The sequence below is a fragment of the Alligator sinensis genome, unplaced genomic scaffold (genome assembly GCF_000455745.1).
Source record: "Alligator sinensis unplaced genomic scaffold, ASM45574v1 scaffold811_1, whole genome shotgun sequence".
In the NCBI taxonomy this organism is placed as follows: Eukaryota; Metazoa; Chordata; order Crocodylia; family Alligatoridae; genus Alligator; species Alligator sinensis.
The window spans coordinates 98594-123425 of NW_005842579.1; the positions used below are offsets into that span (position 1 = coordinate 98594).

Below are 24832 nucleotides of genomic sequence, written 5' to 3' on the forward strand. Positions count from 1 at the left end.
TGCAAAACAGAGACATGTGGATCTCATTGGGAGGCAGAGGGAGAAAGCGCTGGGGAATGGGCTCTTCTTGCTTATTTTTGTGTTTAAAGTGTGTGTGGGGGGTGGGGGGAGAATAACTTGGAGGAGACCGACTCCGGGGGCCAGGACATGGGCACAGGGGGGCATTGGGCTCCCATATCCTGGGCACGGGGTGGCGATGGAGGCTACAGGGCTGGGGGGGCTGCTTGGCTTCCCGCTGGCATGAACCCCTCTGTTTTCGTGGCTCTGCTGCTTGTGGTTTTCCCAGGACCAGGGTAGGAAATTGTAAGCTTCTCCCGGGCTTCCCCCCACCCCAAAGAAGCGGTTGTGGGGTGGGCAATAACTTGAAAGAGAGGGGACTCAGGGCTGGATCTGGCCCTGACACCCTGGGTGGGGGGAACTGGGTCTGGGCGGTGCTTGGTTTTCCGGGGAGGGGGGGAATCATCCCCCCCCCATAAAGCAGCTGTGTGATGGGTTTCTCTCTATGCTGGGGTCTTCTGCTGCCTGATCAGAGCAGCTCTGAGCAGAGAGGCCTGGGGAGGGGTTGTGGGGGGGCAGACCTGGGAAGATTCAGACTTTCTTTGCCTTCCACCCCCTGCTTGTGCCAACCAAATTTATATAAATGGACTTGTTCAGCTGAGTGGGGAAGGGGTAGGGGGCTGGAGTGGCGTATGGGGTGGGCCGTGCCATTCATGTGGCTGTAACACACGCGCGCACACACATGCACGCACGGTGCTGCTGAATGGGTTTCATCACTCTTCATTTCTCACTAAATAATTTTCTGTATCTTATCTAAATGAAAACCATTATTCTTCCCCCCATTTCAATCACTCGCTGTGATTGCGCCTCAAATTGAAATATTTATTCATTTTCCGGGCGATTCTTTTTTCTCTCTCTGTCTCTGGGTCCACCCTGCCCCCCCCCCCCTTCTTTCCTTTCAAGGAAAAAACTGCAAAATTGAAACAGAAAAGATTACAGCTAATTAGGAGGGAGATTGTGTGTGTGTGTGTGTGTAGGGGGTGGGGGGAGAGCAAATGTTTCATGCAGTGCACAAAAATCTTTAAGGGTTTGTGCACTTCTTAGATCTTTCCCTGCCCCCCCGGGGCCAGGGACATGGACAGCTTTGCCCCTGCAGCGAGGGAAGGAGGGGGTGTTTGAGACCTGGCTCATTCATTGCATGCAACAGAGCTGGCTTCAGGGCACCAAACCCCAGATCTCTTTGAAGGCCTCACCCCCCCGGGCATGCGGAAAGGAGCCGTGGGAGGGGCTGGGAGGCCAGCAGTCTTGGCCTCCCTGCAGGGGATGGAGGCCTTGTGGCTCAGGGATGGGGAATGGCGGGTAGGATGCCTGAGTTCCTTTCCTAGCTATGGGGATAAAGTGGGTTTAGGAGCACAACTGTGGCAGGGGGAGACTGGCTGTCTTGGCGACCCTCACAACCCAGCAGTGATGCTGCCTTTGAGCTGTGGGTCCTATCCTAAAGGATAATTTCACACAGGGTCTGTGTCTCCTGGGCTGTTTCCCCCCCACACCCTGTGCCCTCTCCTTCCCGAAGCTGGTGGGTAGAGCATAGCACTGCCAACAGCTCCCTGGAAGGGAGTGGGGTCTCAGGGTGAGAGCAGGGCTGTCTGGAAGTCAGGACAGCTGGCACGGGCCATGCAGCACTTCCACCCATGTCCCCACATGCACAGCGGGGATCAACCCCCCCCCCCCCTTTGCCAGCTGTGGCTCACATGTGTGTCCCAAGGAAGTGCACCCAGGCACCCTCCTCCCCTTCAGCCTGGGGTTTCCCCTCCTCTCGGTCCTGTCTGCAAGCACATTCCTGCGCCCTCCATCCCCTCCCTGCACCGTGACCCTGGCACCTCACGTGGTCTGGAGTGTGCGGGACCAGGCCCTTCATCAGTTGAGGAGATGGTGGTGGGGGGAAGAAAGAGAAAGAAAGGAGGAAAATAATTCCCGTGCCGTCGTGAACTCAACTGTTATTTTTCCATCTGCCACAGAGTACGTCGTTGGTGAATGAGGTTTTCAGTATTCAGTCTAGATGGATAGAGAGACAGAAGTGGGGAGGGAGGTAGGGAGGGAGGGATGGATGGATGGAGGGGTGTATATGGATGGTGACAAAGGAGCATTTGTGGGGGGGGTGGATGGACAGGAGTGTATTTGGGGCTGGGGGGGGTAGAGGGGTCTGTCTGGGGTGGATGGCTCCAACTCTACAGGGCACCATAAGGATACAGACAGACTGACAGAGGTCCGGATGGGGATGATGGGGGGGACGGGGGTTGTGGGGGCAGCTACACCTCCCCCCACCCCGAGATGGTCCTTTCCAGCAAAGCACAGGGGTCACTGGTGTAGAGAGTTGCTTTGAGTCTCAGCTCCATGCTCGCTCCCTCATCACCACCCCCCCACCCGCGACACCCGTGTCCTCACGCGCCTGCCAGACACCCCCCCAGGGAGCACCAGGTAAATATTGTGAGCGGCGCGCGGGCGTAATAGCAGTCTGACTGCAGATTGATTAGTGCTGTGTGGAAACTCTGCCTGGCGCCCCCCACACACCCACCCACGCCTGCCGGCTGCTGCCTCTGCCGCTCGCTGCCGGAGCCCCACGCCCAGGCCCAGCTGGGCCCGGGGTCCTGGGTCCTGCGCATGGGCAGGGAGTCCTGGGTCCTGCGCATGGGCTAGGGGGGCAGCTTAACCCTTTGGAGAATGGAGGAAGGTCACGCCAGTGGGTGCACATCTGTCTGCCCTGGGATGACGCGTGTCCGTCTGTGTGCATCCATAGCTGTCTGTCTTGCCGTGCGTAGTCCCGTCTGTGTAGGGTGTCTGCCCACCCCCTGAGCCGCTTGCCTCTGTCTGTCTGTGTCTCCCTACACACCTTTCCGTCCCAGATTTTTTTTCTCCCTCCCTCTCTTCTTGCTGTGTCTGTCACCATAACACCTTGCTGGCTTCCACCCTCCACGTGCTGGCCGTGTCAGAGTGAAGGCAGCCCGCCTGGCCCTGCTAGGTCTGGTGGAGTGGGGGTTGCCCCATAGCCCAGCCCCTGTCCAAGAGGCCACACAAGCACCAGGGTCCCCTGCCTCACAGCCCTTGGGGAACCTCATGGGGCCACATCCACAGTCCCTGAGGCAGTGAGCAGTGCTGGGAGGATTTTAGGGGAGAGGGTGGAATTGCAATTCTGCCTTGCAATTACACCTTCCATGCTGGAGCTGCAACCCACCAGCCTTGGAGCCCCCCACCAGCGTGGGGGAAGGGGCTCTGGGGCTTGGGGCGCTGCTCTGGATGGCTGGGGATCCACTCCCCCGATCTGCCCCAGCCCTGAGCCCTCTCCCCCAGCACCCCCAGGCTCGATGCATGCAGCCTGCCGTCCCTCCCGGAGCTGCTGGCTCGCAGATCGATGCCATCAGCTGCAGGCACATGGTCGGCCCACGGGGCCACTGTCACGCTGGGGCTCTGACAGCCGCATGAGGGAGGGAGGGCTGGCATTTGGCCTGCAGCGGGGCGGGGAGAGGCTTTAGCACCCCCCAACCCCACCAGTCCAGATCCAGGGGTTTCCTGCAGCACCCTGCCCTGCTCCATGCCAGTACAGACATCCAGCAGGGCTGTGACAGCGCCAGAAGGAGCTCCCCGTGTTTCCCGGGGAACAGAAAAGTGCCCCCCAGGCCAGACAGCATGGCTGTGGGCACTGGAAGAGGGCACAGTGCCCCGATCCCTCCTGGGAGCCCGCCCTCGGCTGTCTGCTCCTGGCATGCGCTAGGTTCGTGCTATGCTGATTGCACCTGACACCTGTCAGGCAAGCACCCCTGTGCCAGCTCTGCCACCTCTGCTCAGCTCCCCCACCCCCAGAGGCTTCCCACATTGTGCCCAGGTCCTCCCCTGCTGGCAGCCTCCCCAGTTCCCTGCCCCGGAGCAGCTCAGCTGGGTAGGAGGGGAGGCTTGGGAGGGCAGATGTCCCCCCAGAGAGGACCTATCCCCTGTCCCCCAGCCTGCTACCCACTTCTGCTCTGCTCTGTACCTCAGGCTAGCCCATGGCTCCCTGCTCCTGAATTGGTGCTCTGTGCAGTCAAGCCATTCGCAAGGAGCAGTGTCTGCTGGCTGGAACAGAGGAGATTTGCCCTGCTCCAAGCCAGGGGAAATCTGCTGCTGAAACCTTAGTGCTTTGCAGGGCTCCCACCACATAGCCACTGCTTTCCCTGGAGTCCTGGGGTTCACCAACCCCATCCTGGAGCCATGGCTGTGGGGGACCAGCACCAAGGGAGCAAGCTCAGCCCCACTGCCAAGCATCAGGGACCTGTGGGAGAGTGAACTGCAGAATTGCAGGAGCGGGGGCTGCCTAGTTACCCATCCTAGGACCATTGAGCTGCTCTCAGCCACCTCCCTTCCCGTCTGGGCAGTGACAGTACCCTCGCCTGCCCTGAGGGTGCCTGTGTCATGTTGGGGGGTTGCCAGCTTGCTGCTGGGGGGCGTTATCAGAAGTAGAGTTAATGTGGTGATTTGGGGGTTTGGCAGGTCACCATCTGTCTTCAAACACAGGGATGCAATGGCTGCGGGGTCTCTCCCAGCCCCGTGCTGATGCAATTCCCCTCCAGCCCTCCCAAGTGAACTATGCCTTGCTGGCGGCTACCTGCCCCCGGGATGCCACACTGCCCGGCCTGCCCATCTGTGTGTAGACATAACTAAACGCCCCCCCAGGTTCCTTGTGGAGAGTCCTCCTGGCTCCTCACGTGATCCAACTATGTCATCCTGCCTTTCAGGCCCAGAACAACTTCTTTTCTTTGCCTTGTTATTAGCAGTTGTTGCATCTCCTGACGAGCCCTCCTCCCTGCTTTCCCTCCTAATCTCCTATACAGTCGTATCATCCTCAGCTCTGCCAAGCACGGTGCCTTCAGCTTCCCTTATCATCGCTCTACGCTGCCTGCCTTCGTCTCCAGACCTCGCGATGCTCTGTCCTCCTCACTTGCTTTGAATTTTCGATCCATTTCTAGCTGCTGCCTTCACCTCCCCTCTGGCCCAAAACTCTGGGTGCAAGATCCACACTCCTCGGAGAACCCTCCTCTTCATTCAGGTTCTTCCTCCCACTCGGTTTCACTCATCGTTTCCCTCTGATGCCTTCCTGACGCGCCCGGTAGAGATGCCTCGGGTTGGGGCTGTCCTTTGTTTTGCCTTATTGAGCGTAATCAGGTCATGATTACTGGTCTCCAGGCAACCGCAAACTTCCCGTGATTAATTCATACATTATAACGAGGTCCAAAATAGAGTTACCGCATGTTGGGTGCAGCCTGTCAGCGCTAGGAAATCGTCTTCTTGCGAGGTGTCTTACCCGGTGTCACCTAAAACCAACTCCCTCGGCATGGCGTGTGTGACAGGGGTGTAAAGGAGCAGCAGCCCCCATGTGCTAGGATGATTTTGGGGCCTGGGCAATTTGCCCTGTGATCTCTGTGCAGAGACAGTACAGTAGTGCCGAGTTATCTTTAAGACGCCCACAGGGACACGTGTGATGCACACATGCCCTTACGGGGACATGCATGGGTATACGTGTGCACACAGTGAGCATGCACTGTGCATAGGGCTGCAGGTACCCCACGAGGCACCGTGCCCCCATGCACAGCACCCGTAGCCGCATCCCCACTGGAGGCCACGAGCATCCTCTGTCCAGCCTCCCTCCCCCTGTGCAGGGCACCCAGCCCTGGTAACACAGGGATTATAGCTAACTCTTCATAAAGATTCCCCTAATTGCTTGCCTTACCTCAGGTTTTATCATCAAAGCATCCGTTATTCCCTCTCTAGCCTCCTTTTCTTTTTATTATCTCTTAATTAATCACTCTGGCTTTCACACTTAGCAGATAATTACAGTCTCCTGGGCACACAGCTCATTTTCATAACCTCCTGCTCCCAGCCGAGAGTGGGCTTGAGTGGGGGGGAACGGGAGGAAAGAGGGAAGGAGAAAGGGGAGGATGGAGGAAAGAGGCAAGGGGGTGACCTGTTGCCCGTGTCAGGAAGGATAAGGGACCTACCACTGCTGCAGGCCTCATGTCAAGCCCCACTGAATTCAGGCCTGAGGGACTGGGGGGCTATGGGGTCTCTGCCCTGGGAGGTGGGGATGAGTGGAGGGTTTTATGGAGCATGGAGAGGGGAGAGTGCAGCTGGGGGCAGCACCTGGTTCGCGGGACCCAGCCTGGCATCGGCAGAGGTACCAAGAGAGGGACCCCCCTGTGCCCCTTGGGGCTTAAGCCCTGCCTGCAGCCAGCCCCCCAGGCAGGGATGAGGGTGATGGGCAGTGAGCAGGACACCAACCTAGGTGTCAACCACACTGTATGAATGGGTGGCTTCTCCCAGCTCTGTGCCTCAGTTTCCCCTTCTGCCTTGTGCCTCTTAGCTTAGAGCTGGCACGAGAGCGGACTCCTTTGTGCATGGCGTATAATAGGTACAAAAGGTCCCTATTGCCTATTGAGATGGCAAGCTTTGGGGACCTGTCTCTGCCCAGGCGTCCATGCTGGGGGCTGGGGTCTCCAGGATGTCCTGTGGGTGTCTGAGGGGGGCGGAGGTCAGAAAGGATGGAGCGGAAAGTCTCGACTGGCTTTTCTCTGGGCGCAGAAGAGAGGATACGCACCAGCCCCATCCCTGTGTGGTATTTGGCAGACTGCAGCAGCTGCCTGGTTTGTGTCTGAGGAGGCCGCGTCCTTCCCAGGCTGCATCTCGGCCAGGGGCGCGGAGACCTGGGGCCCTAGAGAGCCCCAGCACAGATGTGAGGGGCCTGCTGCAATCCCAGGAGTCCAGGAGCTGGGGCTTGAGGGACAGCTCCATGAGCTCATGAGGAAGGAGCAAGGCACTGGCACTTGATCAGCCTAGTCTGCAGAGGATCTGGGCTGATGCAGCGGGGTGTGTAGGGGAGATGGCATCAGCCCTGCCGAGCTCCCAACTCCATCCGCACCCAGGCTGCGTCTGGTCTCCCCCGCTCCAAGCCCTCAGTTTTTCCCAGTGTGGGCGGAGTGGCGTCTCCTCTCCCCCATCGGCACAGCTCCAGTGGCCGCATGGCTACTTCTGCCAGCGCGGACCATCTCGTCGGGCCACGGTCCCTGCAAGACAGGCTTTTGCACCCGTGCAATGTATGTGCAAAGCACAGCACAACCAGCAACACGTACTGGGGTCATGCCAGCAGAACCGAGGCCATACCACGCTCTGGGCTATTCTTTGCCACCGTGACCTGCATGGGAGTCAAGTGATGCTTGGGCACCTGGATCTCGCCAGGGCACCGAGGGCTGCAGCCGGCTCAGTCCAACCGGCCCTGAGGCCCGTGGACGCTCAGTGCCCAGGAAGTCCCATGCCGGCTGGATGTCTGGGGCAGACAGAAGGGACTTGGCGTTACCCTAGCAGCCCCCAAAGCACACAACTTCCCCGGGCGGCTGGCTGGCTGGGGTGGTCTTTGTCTCTCCTATCTGTCTGTCCGTCTGTCTGACTTTCCCCGGGGCCTGATTCTCATTTGCTCTTTGCAAGCTGCAAGGGGCCTTGGCAGGGTTGAGGGGGGAGCCGTGATTTATGCCCCGTTGCAGCAGGACGGGGCCGGTGATCGCGGCACGGCTCCGCCCTCATGCGCGTCTCTCAGCATAAAATAATATATTTAAGGAGAAGACACTTGGAAAAGAAGAAAGGGGGGGGAGGTCTTTTTCTCGCCGAGGCTGGCGCATAATAGACTGCCAGCGCTGCCATGGCAACGGTGGGATTATGATCCAAATGGAAATCAAAATAAGGGGGGGAAAGAAAGAAAGAGAGAGAGAGAGAGAAAGAGTGGAGTAAAGGAGAAGTGTGTGTGTGGGGGGGGAAACAACTTTTATTTCAAATCAGAGAGCAGTTGTATGCCTTGGAGGGGTTTCCATAGAAACGGCGAAGAAAAGGAGATAGTGAAGTGTGTGTGCACGAGTGTGTGCGCGAGGGGGGGGTGCAGCACAGGCAACAACCCAATCGGAGTAAATGTTTAAAGGCATGAACAAACCCATTCAGCGATAATTAAGTAAGAGACAGCAGGTCCTATAGTCTGTGCCATTGTGCAGGGATCCCGGGCGCTCTCCCCTCCCTCGCCGTCCGCCGCCCGCCCTCCCCGAAGTAATAAAGTCCTTGAGTGCATAAACACCCGCCTGGCCCGCATCGGCATCTCCTCCTCCTCCCCCCGGAGGGGCTGGCGCTGCCCACCACATGCTTTTGGGAGGTCAGGCCAAACTCCTCCAGCCACCTCAGCTCAGGGGCTGAGAAGCACTTTTGCTGCTGGCAGCAGAAGTAGGGCTTTTATCCTTTCGAAGTGGGGTGCTGGAGGACGATGGGGGGGCGGGGAAGTCTGAGATGAAGTTTGGGGTGGGGGGGAAGGCGTTGTACCCCATTTTCCCATCCTATGCACTGGGACTGGGGGGATGTTCTAGGAGTTTGGGCATGGGGCTCAGCTCCCCCGAACTTTGCAGACCCCCCACAGTGAGCCCCATGTGCAAACCCGAGCCTGGGAGCTTTCCCCTGGAGGCTTCGGAGATAGGGGAAGCCGGGAAAACTTCTGGCATGGGCCAAGATTCCCCAGCATCAAGCGGCCGAGCCCCCGGAAGGCATTTCCCTGCCTGCTATTCCCCACTCCCGGCCTCCTTAACTCTTCCCCAGCAGGGACTCGGCCTCCGCCCTCCCTGGCTTTGCCCTTTGAGATGAGGAGGACTCAGCGAAGGGTGTTAAAGTGGCTCTTTGGGGGGAGGGGGTCCTTGTCAGCCTCCCTGCAGCAGCCCGATAAGGGGAGAAGCCTGCCTTGACCCACAAGGTTGTTGGAGAGGTCCAGCCTGGGCAGGCTCTGTGCCTCAGTGTCCCCTCCTGTGAAAGGGGCTGCTCCAAACCTCAGCGCCATCTGCCAGCCCTCAAATTAGGGTGGGGGCCCCTCTCCCTTGTACATCTGGTGTTGCAAGTGCATGGAGGGGTGGGGGGTCTGCATGGCTGAGCCAAGCCGGACAGGGTGGGGAGTGGAGTGGGTCTCTTTATCAACTGAGGAGTGGGGATCTGGATCAGCCCATTTCGGTGCCACAGATGGGGGTGGCAGAGGGGCAGGTCCCCCCCACCCACACCCATGGGGGTCTGTGATCAGCCTTGTCTGGGAAGGTTTAGAGGCCTCTTAGGGCATTTCTATAGGATGGAGTGGGGGGGCCAGGGTCTCACCCAGGAGCCAGCTCCTGACTAGACCCAGCGCTGCGTGGGGAAACAGACCCCCGTGTCGCTTGGGGACAGCTGGGCTGGGGGTCTCAGGCTGCACTGGGAGCCAGCTGGCTCTGCACAGGCTCACCCCATTGCAGGCACTGACCCATGGGGGATCTGTGCAGGGGAGAGTCCCAGCCCCACAACCCAGTCCCTGGGGTCAGCGGCAGCTTTCCAAGGAGACTTTGGCCTGGCTGGGAAGCTAAGCCAGGCCTCTGCCCTGAGTAGGCAGGAAGGGAGGCTGCAAGAGCAGACTGGACCCAGGCTTGGCCAGGAGGGTTTGGCCGGGGTCAATGTAGCCTGGGACAAAGGCTGGGTGAGGCAGGAGCCCAGGGACCTTCTGGCCTGGGGTTTCCAGGATAACAACCCCTGCATTTCCCCTTGCTCCAGCATGCAGGCATCAAGTCCCCTGTGCCGGGGCCTGGAGCCAGCACCCAGGCTAGCTCCACGCACCCCAGTGCAGGCACTTGTGCCCCGGGCAGGGGGATGTGGTGTGGGCAGGGGGCTCTTGTTGGACCAGCTTTTGGATGCACCCAGCTTCCTAAGCCTGATACTCCCACACCTGGGGCCTGTTCAGACATCCAAAGGACTGCTCGGCTCCCAGCAAGCAACCCCCCGCCCCGTCCTGCCTTTGGGGGATTTGGGTCTCATCTCCCAGCAGCATCCTCCAGCTGGCAGCTAGCAACAAGCCATGCAGTGCGGCCCCCAGACTCCATATACCCCTTTGCTTCAAAGCCCGGAGCCCAGGGCTACCTCGTCTGCCCCCTTGGACCACCCACCCCACTGGGCAGAGCCCCCAAGGTGCCGTGTGGGGGAGCAGAGTGGAGCGGGGAGGGTTAATGGCTTTGGTTTCCTTTCTCTCTCTCTACTTCGAGAGGGCCTTGGCAGGAAATTCCTCAAATTCCAGGCTTGTAGGATCATTGCTGGGCTCCAACCGCAAGAGTGAGGGAGAGGGGGAGAGAGGAGAGGAGATAGCTGTTCACTCTCCATCTTTCTCTCTGCAGGATTTGCAAAAGCTGGAGGGGAAGGCGGGTGCGGGAGGAGCTCTTCCAAGGGGCAAACCCCAGTGCCAAGGCATGAGCAGCTAGGTCTGCAGAGAGAGCTGGGGACTGGTGGGGGGGACCCCAGGCAGCTCCCACCCCTCTGCAGGGCAAGAGCCATCTTGTCCCTGGAGCCAGCATGGCCCGTCCTGGCATCTTCCCGGTTTCCCTGGCCCCGGGGCAGGGGCTGGGGCAAGGAGCTGAGCTCACTTGGGGATGGGGAGAGAACAGGCCCGGGGGGCAGTGTGTCAGAACGGGGGGGCGGTTGGGCAGGGCCTTGTGACGCGGTGCTAGGCACTGTATGTGCAGGTACCACCAAGTCCAAAGCTGACAGCCACTAGGGTGGCCTCATGGCCGCTGTGCCCCATCAGAGTGGGGCAGGGAGCTGACCCCATCTGGATGCTGACCTCCCTGGCCAGCACCCCGCTGTGGGACTGGGGCACCAAGGCACAGGGCCCAGGCAACATGAGCTGTCCATGAGCTGCAGCTACTTCTTACCCAGCAGGGCAAGAGGCAGCCACCTCTGGGGTGGAACACAGCAGCTGACTCCTAGCGCATGGCTCGCCCCGTATGACAGCCCCCCGCATGGGGTTGGGAGTAGCCCTTGGAGAGACACCGCAGGTGAACCTAGGCGTCCCATCCCTGTCCCAGAGGCCTCAGCGAGCAGGGCTCCAGTGCAGAGGTCCAGGGTCAGGGCTGCGGGGACCGCGCCAGGCCCGCTGCGCACCGATGACTCTGCAGCCGCCTCGGTTAGGGAGGAATGCGCCGAAATTCCTTCCCATCTTTTCTTCCCAGCACAGCAGATTGGCGGGGTGGAGAGGGGGGAAGGGAGCGACTTTGCAGGGAGGAGGACAAAGGGGAAAGGAACGAAGGAGGCAGTGAGGAGGGAGGAGAGATGAAGGCGAGGGAGGGGAGCCTGCCTGCCTTCCACGCTCGCCTCGCCTCCCACTCCCCGCACTAATTACCAGCCCGGGAGAGGGGCTGGGGGTGAGGACCACCACCTAGAGCTCCCCCCGCCCTGGATGGGGTGATGGATGGATGGGGCTGGGGGCTCTGTGCCTCTCAGGATCCCAGAGCTGCTCCCATGGCTCTGTCTGCAATCGGGCCCAAGGGGCTTGGGCACCTTCCTCACCCCCCTGTGCCGAGGGTGACTCTCTCCAGCTGCAATCCTGTGGTGACAGGAGGCAGGATCTGGCCCGGTGCTGGCCTACAGGGTTGGGGGGCATGGGAGAGAGTAGACAGGGCAGCTGGGAGCCAGGACAGGGAAGCCAGGAGGGGGCAGGCACCCTTGGGCCTGGCAATACAGGGCTCAGGACACACAGTTTTGCCCTTATGGCTCTGTATAGCAAGGTGAATTAGCCTTGCTAATAGGGCCAGAGCAGGCCCTAAACACAGAGCAACACAGCCCCACGTCTCCCCCTCCCGGGGTGAGCGAAGCCCCGTTATCAGAAGACATCTGGGGGGAGTGGAGTGGGGGGCGCCCACCCCCCCATCCTTCCTGCCATTAATGAGCACACAGGGTTTTTTATAATAATAATAAAAGAAAGGCAGCAAACAAAAGTCTTAATTAGACATTGTTCCTGCCAGGGCGATTACCCAAATTAATTAAACCCCAGCCAATAACCGCAGTGCTGACAGCCCCCAAAATGAAGAGGAAGTAACGAGATGGAGGCGCTGTCAGTTGCTTCCCAAATAACCCAGACAGAGGCAGGGCCGGGGGTAGCACGGGGAAACTGGGACTGAGGATTGCAGCTCCAGTATGGGGGCGGGGGTCTCCTGGTGAGGTGATGGGGGCAGGTGTCAGGACACCTGGGTTCGCCTCCCAGCTGTGGGCTCTAGCAGGTGGAAAGCTGCACGCCTGAGGTCCTTGCCACTGGCAAACCCCTTCCCTACTCTGTGCCTCAGTTTCCCCAGCTGGAATACACAGCCCTTCTGCCTGCCTTGTAGGGAATTGCATTAGGATGAGCTGCACGGACCTGGTCCCCCCCGCCCCCGACACCCCCCTCTCCACCTGTCAGGAGGGCAGTTCATTGTCTTTGGGACCCAGCGGGTGGTGGAGACAAAGCCTGGTCTGGCAGGGATTGCAGCAGGATGGGAGGACAGGGGCTGCCATTCAGCTGGCTCTGCTGGGTTTAATTAGGGGGCTCTGCCGGGGCTGGCTGCAGAGGGGCCCACGAGAGGGTCTCCGTGCTGCCTGCCCGGGCCGGGGGCTCTGTCTGCCTCAGAAGCATCAAGCTGGCACAAGGGGGCCAAGGCTTGTGAAGGAGACTGGGGGTACGTGCTCGGCAGACCCCTTCTGCTCCATGTGTCCAGGGGTTTTCGAGCCTCCCCCAGAAGCGCTGGGTGCTGGCAGCATCCCAGGATGGGGACCAGGCTGTGCCAGTGCTCCCGCTGGCACCCACCCTGGAGGGTCTTGGCTAGAGGGTCTTGCCCCTCCACTCAGGATCAGACCAACTCCAGATGTGGGGTTAGGAAGGGATTTCCCCCCCTGCTCAGACTGGTATGGATTTTGGAGGGGGCTTGCCTTCCTCTGCAGTGGGGGCACAGCTTCTGCCTGGGGTCTCTGAAGCGTTTATTAGTGTTTTATTGAAGTAGGATGTTGGCCATCCCTGGTGGCACACTGTGGGGCAATGTCTCATGTTGTGTTGGGGGTGACAGCAGCATTACAAAGAGCCCAGATGATGGTTTGTCTGCAGTGGTTTGGGCTGATCCTGCCTCGGGCAGGGAATTGGATTGGATGTCACCTCTGGAGGACCCTTCTGATGACCCCGCAGAGTCCCCGTGCCCTGCTCCTCCCTGTGTGGCAGTAGATTGGAGTAGCCAGGAGCAAACCCTCTGTCCCTTTGCAGTCCAGGGGGGCTTTGGGACAGGGATTTCTGAGCAGGCAGCAGGTCTTTCTGCTCCGGGAGCAGCAGGCGGCCCTCCCTGCCCCTGCCATGGTGGGCTAACAAGATCCACCACCCGCTCTCCCTGCTCTGTGACAGCTCCTCTCTCTGCCGCACATATCGCAGCTGGCAGGAGCACCAGGAGTGCCGGCTTCACCGCGGCAGGCCCGTCAGCTCCCATCCAACTCAAGCCCGGGGCCCGGGGCCCGGCCCCTCCGCCTGCCACCGCCCCCTGCCCCGGCTGGGACTCGGCAGCTGGCAGGGGGTGTAAAGTCCACTGCTGCCAGGGGTGTGGGGGCTGGCGGGGATGGAGATGGGTGTGCATGGAGTGGGGGGTGGACTGTAGGAAGGGGGGGGACCTTGTATGCATCTCATGCTTGCTTCCATGCAGGGGCTGGGATCCTCTGCAAGCTGGGAAGGGCTGGGGGGGCTCTTCGGGTTGCAGGGGTTTGAGCCCTATGGGGTGCTGGTCAGGCTACCATTGGGCACCCCCAAAGAGCAATGCACTTCTGGGATGGGCTTTTCAGGGCCCCCCAGAGCAGAGGGGTTTGAAATAACCCCTATGGGGTGCCTGCAGCTGTGCCCCCTCTCTGAGCCCTGGGCTTGGGCTCCCACTCTGCAGCTTCATGGGCTTGGCTTTGCTCTCCTCAGCTGCCTCTTCTTCATTCCCAAGGGTGGGAGCTGGGCTCTGGGGGCAAGCTTTTAGGGATCTAGATCACGGGGGATTTATCAGACTCAGCCCCTCCTAATGCCTTGGAAGCAGAGCCCAGCCGCCTGGGGAGGAGGTTTTCCCAGGGAGCGTCCTGCCTGCTGTAATGCAGCCACTTCTGGGGTGTAACGGAGCAGAGGGTCAGATACAGGCAGATGGGGGGGGCGGGGGTTGGTGCTTCCAGGCTGGCACTCAGGGCAGGCCAGGAGCAAGGGAGCGAGTGGTGGTGCCTCCGCCAGTGATCTGGTGGCTCCCGGCAGGATGGCAGATGTCCCACGTTGGCGGCTGACACATGGCAACCCCTCCCTAGTGTGTCTTAATAGATGAGTACCCCCTGCTTCCTCTGTGACATCACAGTCTGTCACTATGGAAACCATGGCCACATCACAATGACATCATGCGGGAAGAAGTTGGTGGGGCAAAGCATGGGGTGGGGGGAAGTGTCAGAGTACCTGGCTCTGTTATGGGTTAGGTTAGGTTAGGTTACATGCAGCTTCACTCTTGTGCCTCAGTTTCCCCATCAGGCCAGGCACTCTATGGCACCCAGGGAGCGAGGCAGACAAGGTGGAGGTCATTGCAAACAGCCAGGGAAGGGAGGGGCCTGATCCGAGAGCTGGGCTGCCCACAGCCCTAGTGTAGACAGTGCTCGTGGAGCCATTTCTTCCATCGCTCTCCAGGCTCATGGACAGCAATGTGCTGGACTCCAGGCCTCTTCCCAGACCAGCCCTGAGACTGGGACTGACCAAAGGGAGCTGATCCCCTGGGGGGAAGGGGGACAGGGGGGGCAGGTGTCTTGCCTCCAGGCTGGTTAGGAAAGACCCTGCTGTGCCCAGGGTGGGGGGCATATCTGCAGCTGGCGGCCGTACATCTGCAGCCAAGACCTTTGTCTAGCAGGGCACAAAGGGCACCAGCGCCCGCTCCTCCTCCCCTTTCCCGTCCCTTCCCTAGCTAATCCCCTTGTCCACGACATCCCTCCCATGGTGGGGGTACCCCCAGGACTGCCCCCAGCCGTGCCCACCCACAGCACTTTGCACGTGCCGAAACACCTGCTCTCTTCCCCTCCCCCCCAGTCTTGCACCCCCACATTGGGGCACACACACGGTTGTGCCCATGGGCTCCCAGCCCCCCTGCTTTCCCCCTCCCTCAGCCCCCTTGCCTGGCCTGCAGACTCCTTTGTCTTTCTGCCTGGCTGCTCCTTTTCACAGGGATTAAAGGGGGGGCTCAGAAATTCCAGCCTTGCAGAGGCCTCCCCCTGCCAGAGGCAGGTGGAGAGAGACAATAAGGCCTTGCAGCCCAGCCCCAGTGTTGGGAGCAGAGCGGTGCCCGCGCAGCGTGGGGGGTCATGCATTTATGAGGGAGGGGAGGGGGCATTTGGGGATTTTGGGGGTCCCATGGGAGCTCCACTCCCTCAGATTGAAGGGGCCGAGAGCTGGTGCTCAGGTGGGGGAGGGGATGGGGAAGGGGATGGTGCCCCTGAACCCCTCCCCATTCCTCCTGCTGCCCCTGAGCTGGGCCAGAAGCTGGGACCAGGACATCCTCCTGCATTGTGGGGAAGGAGGAGTTCTGTTGGGGGAGGGGGAAACTGAGGCACAAAGCAGGGGAAGATGGGAAGCGATGCATCATGAGCGGAGGAGAAGGTGGGCCGCTGGGTGGGTGCTGCAGCTGGGCTCCAAGCTAAAACTCCTTGCACCAGGATATGGAGCTGCCTGGGCCTCTGGATGCCCCTGCTTGTTCGCTGTCCCCATCTCGGATGCCATCAGAGCAGCGAAACTGTGTGTCAGGAGCCCTTTTCTGCTGTCTTGGGGATTCCCGTTAGCTGCCGTGAGTCCCCTCCTGGGTGCAGCACAGGGACACGCTCCCAGGGAAGCCCCTTCTCTCCCTGGCTGGATGCAGTGAGCTGAAGGGGGGTCTCGGGGACCCTCCTGAATCGGGCAGGAGGGGGATGAATGTGTGCAGAGATGACCGAGCTGCATCTGCAGAGCTAGGCAAAGCAGGGAGGGAAGAAGCTGGGGGTGATGGTGAGCAGGAGGGGGACTGGATGGGGGCCGACCAGACATGAGAGCAGCCCAGAGGTGGCTCTTTGTTTCCACAGGATGCAAGCGGAGCAGAGCCGAACAGATTCAAAACCTGCCCCTGTCCCTGAAAAGGGGAGACTTGGCTTCCCTAGCTGGCCTCGTTCCTGGGCAGGCTGAGCCAGGCTAGGCCCCGTGGGCTGCGCTCTCCCTGCAGCCCCTCACGTGGGCTCTCAGGAGCGTGGCACAAGCTGGCGGCCTAAGAGGGCTTGGGCTAGAGCTGAAGGTCGGAGGCGATTATCCCCGAGGCGGGCAGAGGCTTTGAAGTGGCTGCTTAGCTCCAGGGCTGGCTGTCACAGAGCCAGGGCTTTGGGCAGGGAGGGCAGAGCTCCCCTGTGCTGGGAGCAGCTCCCTCCCAGGGTGCCCCTGCCTCTGGGAACCACTGCGGAGGACCCAGGGGTGCTCACAGCAGGGGAGGAAGCATGCTACAGGCACAGCAAGCTGGGGAGGGGCCCCGAGGAGCCCCCCATGTCCCCCAGCGAGCTGCCCTACCAGTCCAGGCTGCCTGAGCAGCACCCCTGGCCTGGCCGCAGAGCCCAGGTCCCACGCAGCGTCTCCCGCCTGGGGATCCACAGTCTGGAGCTGAGCTCAGCACATTTAGGCAGGCCAGGCAGCATCCCTGCAGCAAAGGGCACCACTCCCACCTGCCTGCCACAGCACCCATCCAGGGGTGCCAGCGGTCAGTCAGACTGAGCCCTGTTTCTGCCTCGGGGCCTGCTCTTCTTGCAGGGCATTTGCATGTACACGTGTGTGTATTTTTGTGTATATGCATGTGTGTGTGTGTGCATACTTTTGTGTAAGTGTGAGTGCCTGTGTGTACATTTATGTCTGTGCATTTATGTGCATGTATATGTGTATACATGTACATCTGTGTGCGTGTCTGCCTGCATGCGTGTGTACATGTGTGTATGCATACATGCATCTGGGCGCGCGCACACATCAGTTGTTGCTACAGGTGGCTTGTGCCTGTTCCTCCGGAAAGAGCAGGGGGCTGGGAGTCGGGACTCCTGGGTTTTCTCCCCAGCTGTGGGGTGGCACTATACCAGGACTCTGGGGTCCTATTTTCAGCTCTGCAGTGCGACCCTGAACTCCCTTGCCCTGCTCCGCGCTTCAGTTTCCCTGCTTAATGTTCTCTGTAGCAGCCAAGCCCTTGCAGTGTCGGGTCCAACATCAGCTCGATGTGGTAGGGACACTGCTCTGGGCCAGGGGCTTGCCCTGGTCAGCTGTTGTCAGACCTGCCAGGTTGTTATTATAGGGTCTCTCTGTTTGCTGGCACCGTTTAACTCTAAGCAACTCTCAGCCACCATCCAACCCCTGCCCCTCAATGTCCCCTCCTGCCCTGTGACCACCCCCACACCCCCACCCCGTGCCCTCACCCAGCTCTCCCTTCTCCCTGGGGCCCTGTGCCATGCTTGTGGGTAAGCATGGCAGTGGTGCAAGACATGTGCCCCCACACCCCTCCCGATACCCCCAGCAGCTCAAGTCATCTGCTGGAAGGCAGCAAAGCCGTGGGTTTCTCTCGCTCAATGCGCACGTGGAGAGAATGCTTCCCCCACCGGCGCTGGGTTGTGTTTTACCGGCCTTGCCGCGGCCCCGCACTTGATGTAATTACGCAGGGAATTCATGGGCAGCGTTGCGAGCCCAGCATTCGTTTTCTGGGATGATTAGCAGGATGAGGCCGGGATATTATGGAGAAGCAGAACAGCTCTGCCGTGCTCCCCGCTGGGGTTGTCTCTCCCCCACCAGGTTTTAATAGGAAGCCACCCCATGCGTGCCCATTTTGGGGTAGGAATGACCCCTCTCCCCCTGCAGCTTGGGGTTGGGATCTGTAGCAGCAACAGTTCCCCTATTGCTAGAACCACAGCCAAGGCTAGGGCTGAACTCTGCATGGTGGCGTTTCAGGGCCCATTGGTACTGGGGAGAAGCATGTGAGGGCTCCAGCCAGGCCCAGGGGAAGGGGAAAGCTAATGATGAAGCCCCCCCAGGTCTCCCTGGGACCCCCAGGATGACCAGAGCTCTGCCGCTGCCTCAGCCTCTTGATCCCGCACAAGGCCCTTCCCTACTTTGCTGTGCCTCAATTGCCCCATCTGTAAAATGGGGGTGACTGACTGTCCTTAACCTGGGGTGGATTGGCTCCGGTCACTTCACTTGGCAGCAGGGGACAGACCATTTCTCCATAGCGGTGCAGGAAGGAAGCAGGGGGCCCCATGGCAAGGGTGGGTGAAGTGGGGCCTCTGTGTCCCCTCCCGCCTGTCGGTCAGGGCAGACTGGGCAGGGGCCATCTCCTCCTTAGTGCATGTACAGCACCAAGCACCATGGGGCTAGGAGCACCACTGTGCTCCACTCTCACGACATCGGGTAGGAGCAAGGTCTTTGCCTCCCGTTACGCCCCAGAGGAGGCTGCACTAGGCCATTAGTCAGGAGCTGCTCTGTTCCACCCCAGAAGTGGCTATATTTCAGTGCTGGGCAAGTGAGCCTTTGCCTGTCTGGATGGCAGGGGGGCAAAGCAGTCCCAGATCTTTTGGGACGAGACCTGGGGCCAAACTGGCATAACGGGGGGCTTATTTGGAACCGCCAAGCTGTCACCCGTCTGTCTGTCCAGCACCCCTGTACCGTCCGTCTGTCCCTGGCTGGTACCACCCCCCCACCCCCCCCGGGAGGGCAGTGTAATATAGTAGCACCCCAGGGCACTAATTACATCCAGCAACCCCTGCCCCAAAGACAAGGGTATGAACCAGGTGGGATGATTAGACCCATTCTGATGAGGAAACTGAGGCAGGGAGAAGCTGAGCAGCACTCCCCTGCACCCCCATGGCAGAGACCATTGCAGGTCAGGCTCAACCTGCTTCTTTTGCATCCGTCTTCCCTTCTGAGGAAGCTGTCGGGGCCACGGCAGACTGGGCGCTAGATCCCCCCAGCCTGGGGGATGCTCTGCTCCTGCCCCGCAGAGCTCTTCCCAGCACGGGGAGCAGTGAGCGGGCCCCAGTTGTCGACATTGCACAAAGCCAAAGGATCCAGGCTGCACGCTCTGCCACCTGCGCCGTCCCCCCCGCCACACCCAGCGACCCACGGCATGATGCTGATGGAGGCTGACGGGCTGTGGAGGGGCCCGGGTGGCGCGCCGCCCCGTCTCCATGGCCGGGAGATAATCGAGGTGGAATATTTGATCGGCCGGGAAATGAGGTGCTAAATTTGTTGTGAGATTGGTGTCACAACCAATCAAGGCTGCTCTCCTCTGCCGGCGATGGGCAGCAAGCGGAGGAAGTGGGAGGCTCTCGTGGAAGCGGAGGGGAAGACGGGGTGCGTGTGCGCCCAGGGGGGTACATGTAAAGGGATATCACAGGGACCCAGACAGCTTCGAGGCTTTGCAGGAGACAGAGAGAGGAGCAGGACGCTGCCAGCCCTGTCTGCTCCCAGCCCATAAATGAGCAAGGATTGGGGCCGCAGCGCAGTCTCCTGCAGTCCCCAGGGGCGCAACAGCCTGGCAGGGGAGGACACCAGAGTTGTGCAGCCTCCCCAGACTCGGGGAGCTGAAGCCTGCAGAGAAAGCTGGGCAGGGGGTGATGCCCCATGGCAGGAGCCAGTCTCCATGCAAGGGAACTCTGAAGAGGGTATGCCTGGCTGCTGCCCCCCAAACCTTGCCCGCTGCCTTTGCACTGGGGCAGCACCCAGCCAGGTCCCCCCACCCATGATGAGGGGCTCCGGGAAGGCTGGACCCCGCTCCCCGCCACAACTATCACTGCATCTTTTATTAGCACTGATTGCAGTCCCACGAACTATTTAATCCTAATATCCCAGCTCTGCAATAAACTCCAGGCGCTGGGGGTAAGGCATTGGGGCGCTCTGGTGTCTGTGGCAGAAGACAGAGCGCGCCCGTTGGGTTTGACCAGCCCTGGTCACGGCTCCGGGGGGGTGGAGGCAGCCTCCGGTTATTGCGAACATCAGTAAACGCGCTGGTATGTCGGGGGCAGGCGCGAGTCAGGGAAGAGCCAAAGAGGCCGAAGGGCAGCAGCTGGAGTTAATTGAGGGGCTGACCCTGGGCTGATCCACCCCCATCAAGGCAGAGCGGGTCATTACGGTAATTGGTTTGCTCACGTCCTGCGCGGCCGTGGGTTAGAGCCCCGAACCGGAGGAGCCGGCTGCACGTGTGAGGGAGAGGGAGAGAGGCAGGGATGCCCTGTGACATGTTGTGTGTCCTAAGCCCTGTACTGCTGGGTGCTGGTGGGGATTCTCCTTCAGCTCAAAGGGCTGAGAAGCTGGCCTGGTTGGATTCTGCTGCAGCTTCCAGGGTGCAGGCAGCTGTAGATTTGTGACAGTCTGGGATGGAAAAATGGGGCAGGGTGGCTGTCCTTGGAGGAGGGGAGGGTGCTGGGTGCAAGATAGCCCCTACCACTGATGGGTGGAGAGAGAGGAAGCCCCATGTTATAGATGGGAAAACTGAGGCACAGGCAAGGAAAGCAGCTGGCCTACAGATACCCAGCAGGACAAGGCAGAGTCAGGGTCAGGATGCAGGACTGGGGGTGTTTTCCTTCTGCCTGGATGAGACAGGCCGGGACCCCTGTGCCCCCAGTGCCACCCACCCAAGGGACAGGAGCTAGGCTTGGGCTCAGCTGCACAAAAAGACCTTCCCCTGGGCTTCACAACTGCAGCTGGAGCTGGCCCCAGGAGCTCGGGGTGCCCCTGGCACATGTCCTGCTGCCCCCACCCCTGCCCCTGCCTCCTCAGGTGTTTTGGGTGTAGCGGGGGGGATTCCTGTCTTCCCCGGATGGCACCCAGCCCCGCCACCCTTTCTCCCCCAGCCGTGCCCCAGCGCTGCTGGGCACATTGGCCTCATCACGGGGCCCAAATTGCAGCTCCTAAAATAGCCTCCTGCTTCCTGCAGAGCCAGTGCAGCTGGCCATGGGGCTGTGTGGGCCAGGGTCCCCTCCAGCCTGGTCCCCACCCCATAGTCTCTCCAGTCCACATCACCGCAGCTTCGGCTGCCCCTTGCAAAGCCTCTGCCCTCCTGGCACTGCCCGACCCGCAGCAGCCAGGCAGCGGGTGAGAGGGGCTGGAGTTGGCACTGGAGTGGACCACGCCAGCAGGAAAGGAGGCCCCCACACCCTCCCTGCTGCTCCATGGTTATTTCTAGCTCCTCGTGGGTTATTTCAGGGATGGTTTCAAAGCTTTTTTCACCCCCAGGCTTTGCACTGAATCGTGCTCGGTGACACAGCGGAGTGCCGAACCGTGGGCTGCAGAGGGGCCCCGCCAGGCGGGCACTGAAGATGGAGCTTGGCTGGTGCACGCACAGGGTCAGGACCTGGGAGCCGGACTCCTGGGTTCCTTCCCCAGGTCTAGGAGGGAGTTTTCCACTGAAAAGAGCAGGGGGCTGGGAGCCAGGACTCCTGGGTTCTCTCCCCAGCTGTGGGGTGGCACTATGCCAGGACTCCAGGGTCCTATGTTCAGTTCTGCAGTGCGACCCTGAACTCCCTTGCCCTGCTCCGTGCCTCAGTTTCCCCACATGCTGTTCTCTGTAGCAACCGAGCCCTTGCAGTGTGGTGCCTGGCACAGAGGGCACCAGGCTGGGAGTGCCTGGCAGGAGGGGTTCATGCTTCCCCCTGTTCCTAGTACCCCAGTCACCAGGCTCCCCCATCTCCGGTGCTCTGCTCAGGAGCAGGAAGGCCAAGCATGAAATGAGGAGCAGGAGGGAAGAACCAGGCTCAGACCCCCAGCTCCACAGGTCATGGGGTGCTTAAGGGGAGTGAGACCGCCATTACCACCCCGCTCCAGGTTTTGGGGTTAGGGTCACTCAGGGCAGCCCCTGGGCTGCTCTAATGCCCTCTCTATTCTCCGGAGCTGCAAAGAAGTTCAGGAGCTGCCCCGGACCCCAAACCGAGGACATGGAGCCTTGTAGCTCCCCAATCCCTTGGGCAGGCCCAGCAACAGCCCCTCCATCCGGCCGGCTCCTACCACTGCCCCCTCATCTGAGCCGAGCGCCATACGTGCTCCTTCCCTCCCTCCCCGCCGCGCAGCAATCCCGCCTTCCTCATCCAGCGTGCAAATCTCTGCCTTTCTGCTCTGCCGGGCAAGGCCACAAGGAACCAAATCCTCTTTTCTCTCTTGGAGAATAAACCCGGCGTCTCCCTCTCTCTCTCTCTCTCCTTTTTTTTTTTCCCCGTGTATTTTTTTTAATATAAATAGAAGCAAACGGCTTGGGAGGAAGGAAGGGGGGAAGGAAAAAGAAAAAGGCTCCAACGTGCAAGCGGAGAGAAGGGGAAGCTGCAGCGGAGGGGAGCGGGGGGAGCGCGGGGAGATTTACTTCCATCTGAAAGCTGTCGGCGCGAATAAAAAGCTTTTCTTTGAACCCTGAGTTTAATAGCGAGAGGAGAGAGAGGGAGATTGGAGCCTCAGCCCTAGGGTTTAATCAGACCTTCATTTGATAAATAGAGGGAGACAGGGCCTGGAGTGTGCATCGCCGGCCGGTTCACCCCCCCCTCCCCTCGCCACGTGCCCTTCTCCACGCTCTCGCTGGGCGCTTGCTCTGGCCGCCCCGTCTGTGCCAACTGCTGCATGCTCGGGGTACATGCATGCATACGCGTGAAGAAGGGAGAGAGCCAGGTCAAGAAGCACCCCTGGATGCACACGCGCGTGCAGAAACACATGGAGATGGGGGTAGACAGAGGGGCACAAACAGGAGTGGATGTACACAGGCACCTGCACATGTGTGTTCATGCAAACCAACCTGCCTGCCGTGACACACATGGCTGCTGGCATGCATATGCATGCAAGGTGAGACAGGCATACATGCCAGCACATGGGCTCACACATACACCCAGAATAGAGGCACACATGTGCTTGCACACATACACACACCGGGGCTGCAAGCCTCCCCAAAGCAGGGCACCCGTGCCGTGCTGTGCCCTGCCGTGCCCGGGGAGACTGGAAGAGGAGTGGAGCCGACTCCCCGGCAGGTGTGAATAATTTATCCGGCGCGGCAGCCGTTGCCGGCAGTGGGCGAGGTGCGGCCGAACACGGCTTGCCTTTTAAGCAGCCAGCCCTCCGGAAGCCGCCTGTCTCCTTAGCATAATGTCAAGGCCCCGCGACAAGGAAAGACTCTCAGCTTGCTCGGCTGTGCAGACACCTCCGGCTCCCGCCGCGCCACTCTGACCCCTGCGCAGCCATCTCTCCAGCTTCCCAGACCCCATAGCAGAGGGAAAGCCCCTCGCCCCTTAGCACTTGCTCCTTGGGAGCCCTTGGGTGGGGTGCTGGGCAGCGCCCGGGGTGCAGCTAGGAGGATCGGGGTGATTGCAAGCTTCAGGGAAGAGCAGCGGGGAGAGGTGGGGTGTCATCTGCATCTTATTTGCATATGCAGATCAGCCGGGGTGGGGGGGAGTTCACCAGCACCCCTCTCTAAACCACAGCCTCCCCGGGTGGCTGCAGGTTGCCCTTGCTAGCAAATGACAGGCAGGGAGCCACGGAGAAGGCACTGGGGGTGCTTCTGCCCCTGGGTTTCTGCATCCTGGATGGGTTTGGGGAGCACAGCCAGGCCCCGGGTCCTTACGGCGATACCATCATCTGTTTCCCATCCCAGGCCACCAGAGAAACCCCCTCTCCGCATCTCCCAGGGCTAGACCCGGACGCTATGCCATTGCAGCTGCCTGGCAGCACCTGGGTGGGGACAGAGATATGTTTTTGGGGGGTGTCTTTTGGGTGCAATACAGGATCCCCCATTTGGAGCCATGGGCAGCAAGTCCTGCACCGGCCTGGCCAGGCCCGGCTGCAGCGCGGCGCCAGGGAGGGGGGTGTGCGCCTCCATCTCCCCAGCGCTGGGGGCTCTGATCCGCCGCTGTCTCCCGCTCTCCTCCTCCTCCCACCTGTCTCTGCTCTGATCTTCCCCCACGCTCTCCTGGCAGCTCCTTTTGATCTCCCTCTCCCTTGCCTTTCCCTTCTGCTCCCCTTCCTCCCTTTCCACCCCGCCTGTCTCCCCCCAGCCCTCTTTCCCCCACCCCGTGCAGTCGGGGGTCCAGAGCCGGAGCAGCGCTGCGGATACCAGGCTGGTGTGGGGCAGCCGGTTTTGCTGCATCCCCAGTGCGGCTGATGTCCCTAGCTGGGGGTGTGGGGAGCCCGTCTGCGGGCAAGGGGCTGTGGGGGACTTGCCCCAGCTCCTGCCTGCACCCATATCCCAGCCAACTCTGGTGTCGGCTGGATCCACACCTCTCCCCAAACCCAAGGAAAGAGCTGCCCTGACCTGTCCCCCCCAACAAAGGGCTGGGAGCTCCAGCCTCTCCACCCCAAAGCAGAAAGAGGAGCCGGACGCTTGGGTTCGTCTAACCACAGCTGCCCTCTGCTCCCAGCTAGGAATAGAACCCAGGAGTCCTGGCCCCGGGCCCCGGCTCGAACCGCTGCGTCCCGTCCCGTCCCGTCCCTTCCCTTCCCTTCCCTTCCCACAGCTGGAAATAGAACCAGGCATCCTGGCTCCCAACCTCACGAACCCGCAAGACCCCACTCCCATCCCGGACCCAGGCATCCTGGCTCCCAACCTCACGAACCCACAAGACCCCACTCCAGACCCAGGCATCCTGGCTTCTGGAGGGCTCTGTTCATACAGGGGCCCATACCCAGGAGGGGAGCTCCCAGGTGCAGGAATCATATGCAAAAATCATAGTCATTAATAACAGCGGAGGAGCAGCCAATGAGGCCAGGCCCTGCCCCAGTTTGCCAGGTGGCAGAGGAGCCCTCCATGGCGTGTGTCCACAAGCAGTGCACACACATGCACCCTGCACATGCACTGCTCCTGCTGTGCATGCATCTCACACATGAATGTGCACCCGCACACACTCATCCCCTGCCAGGATATGCCGCTGCATACGTGCAGACAGCTCCCTGCTGCACTCACCCCCCCCACCCCCCTGCCGGGTATGCACA

The 24832-nt window shown here is 60.6% G+C and overlaps 1 protein-coding gene across 1 annotated transcript in view; it reads left to right on the forward strand.

The window, feature by feature from the left end:
* The first annotated feature begins 2000 nt into the window (after positions 1 to 2000).
* Positions 2001 to 24832, forward strand: part of KIRREL1 (kirre like nephrin family adhesion molecule 1) — a 35866-nt gene continuing 13034 nt past the window's right edge. The window contains exon 1 of the mRNA XM_025214371.1: positions 2001 to 2016. Within this exon, the coding sequence (XP_025070156.1) occupies position 2016 (1 nt within the window). The 5' untranslated portion in view covers positions 2001 to 2015. The remainder of the gene's footprint in view (positions 2017 to 24832) is intronic.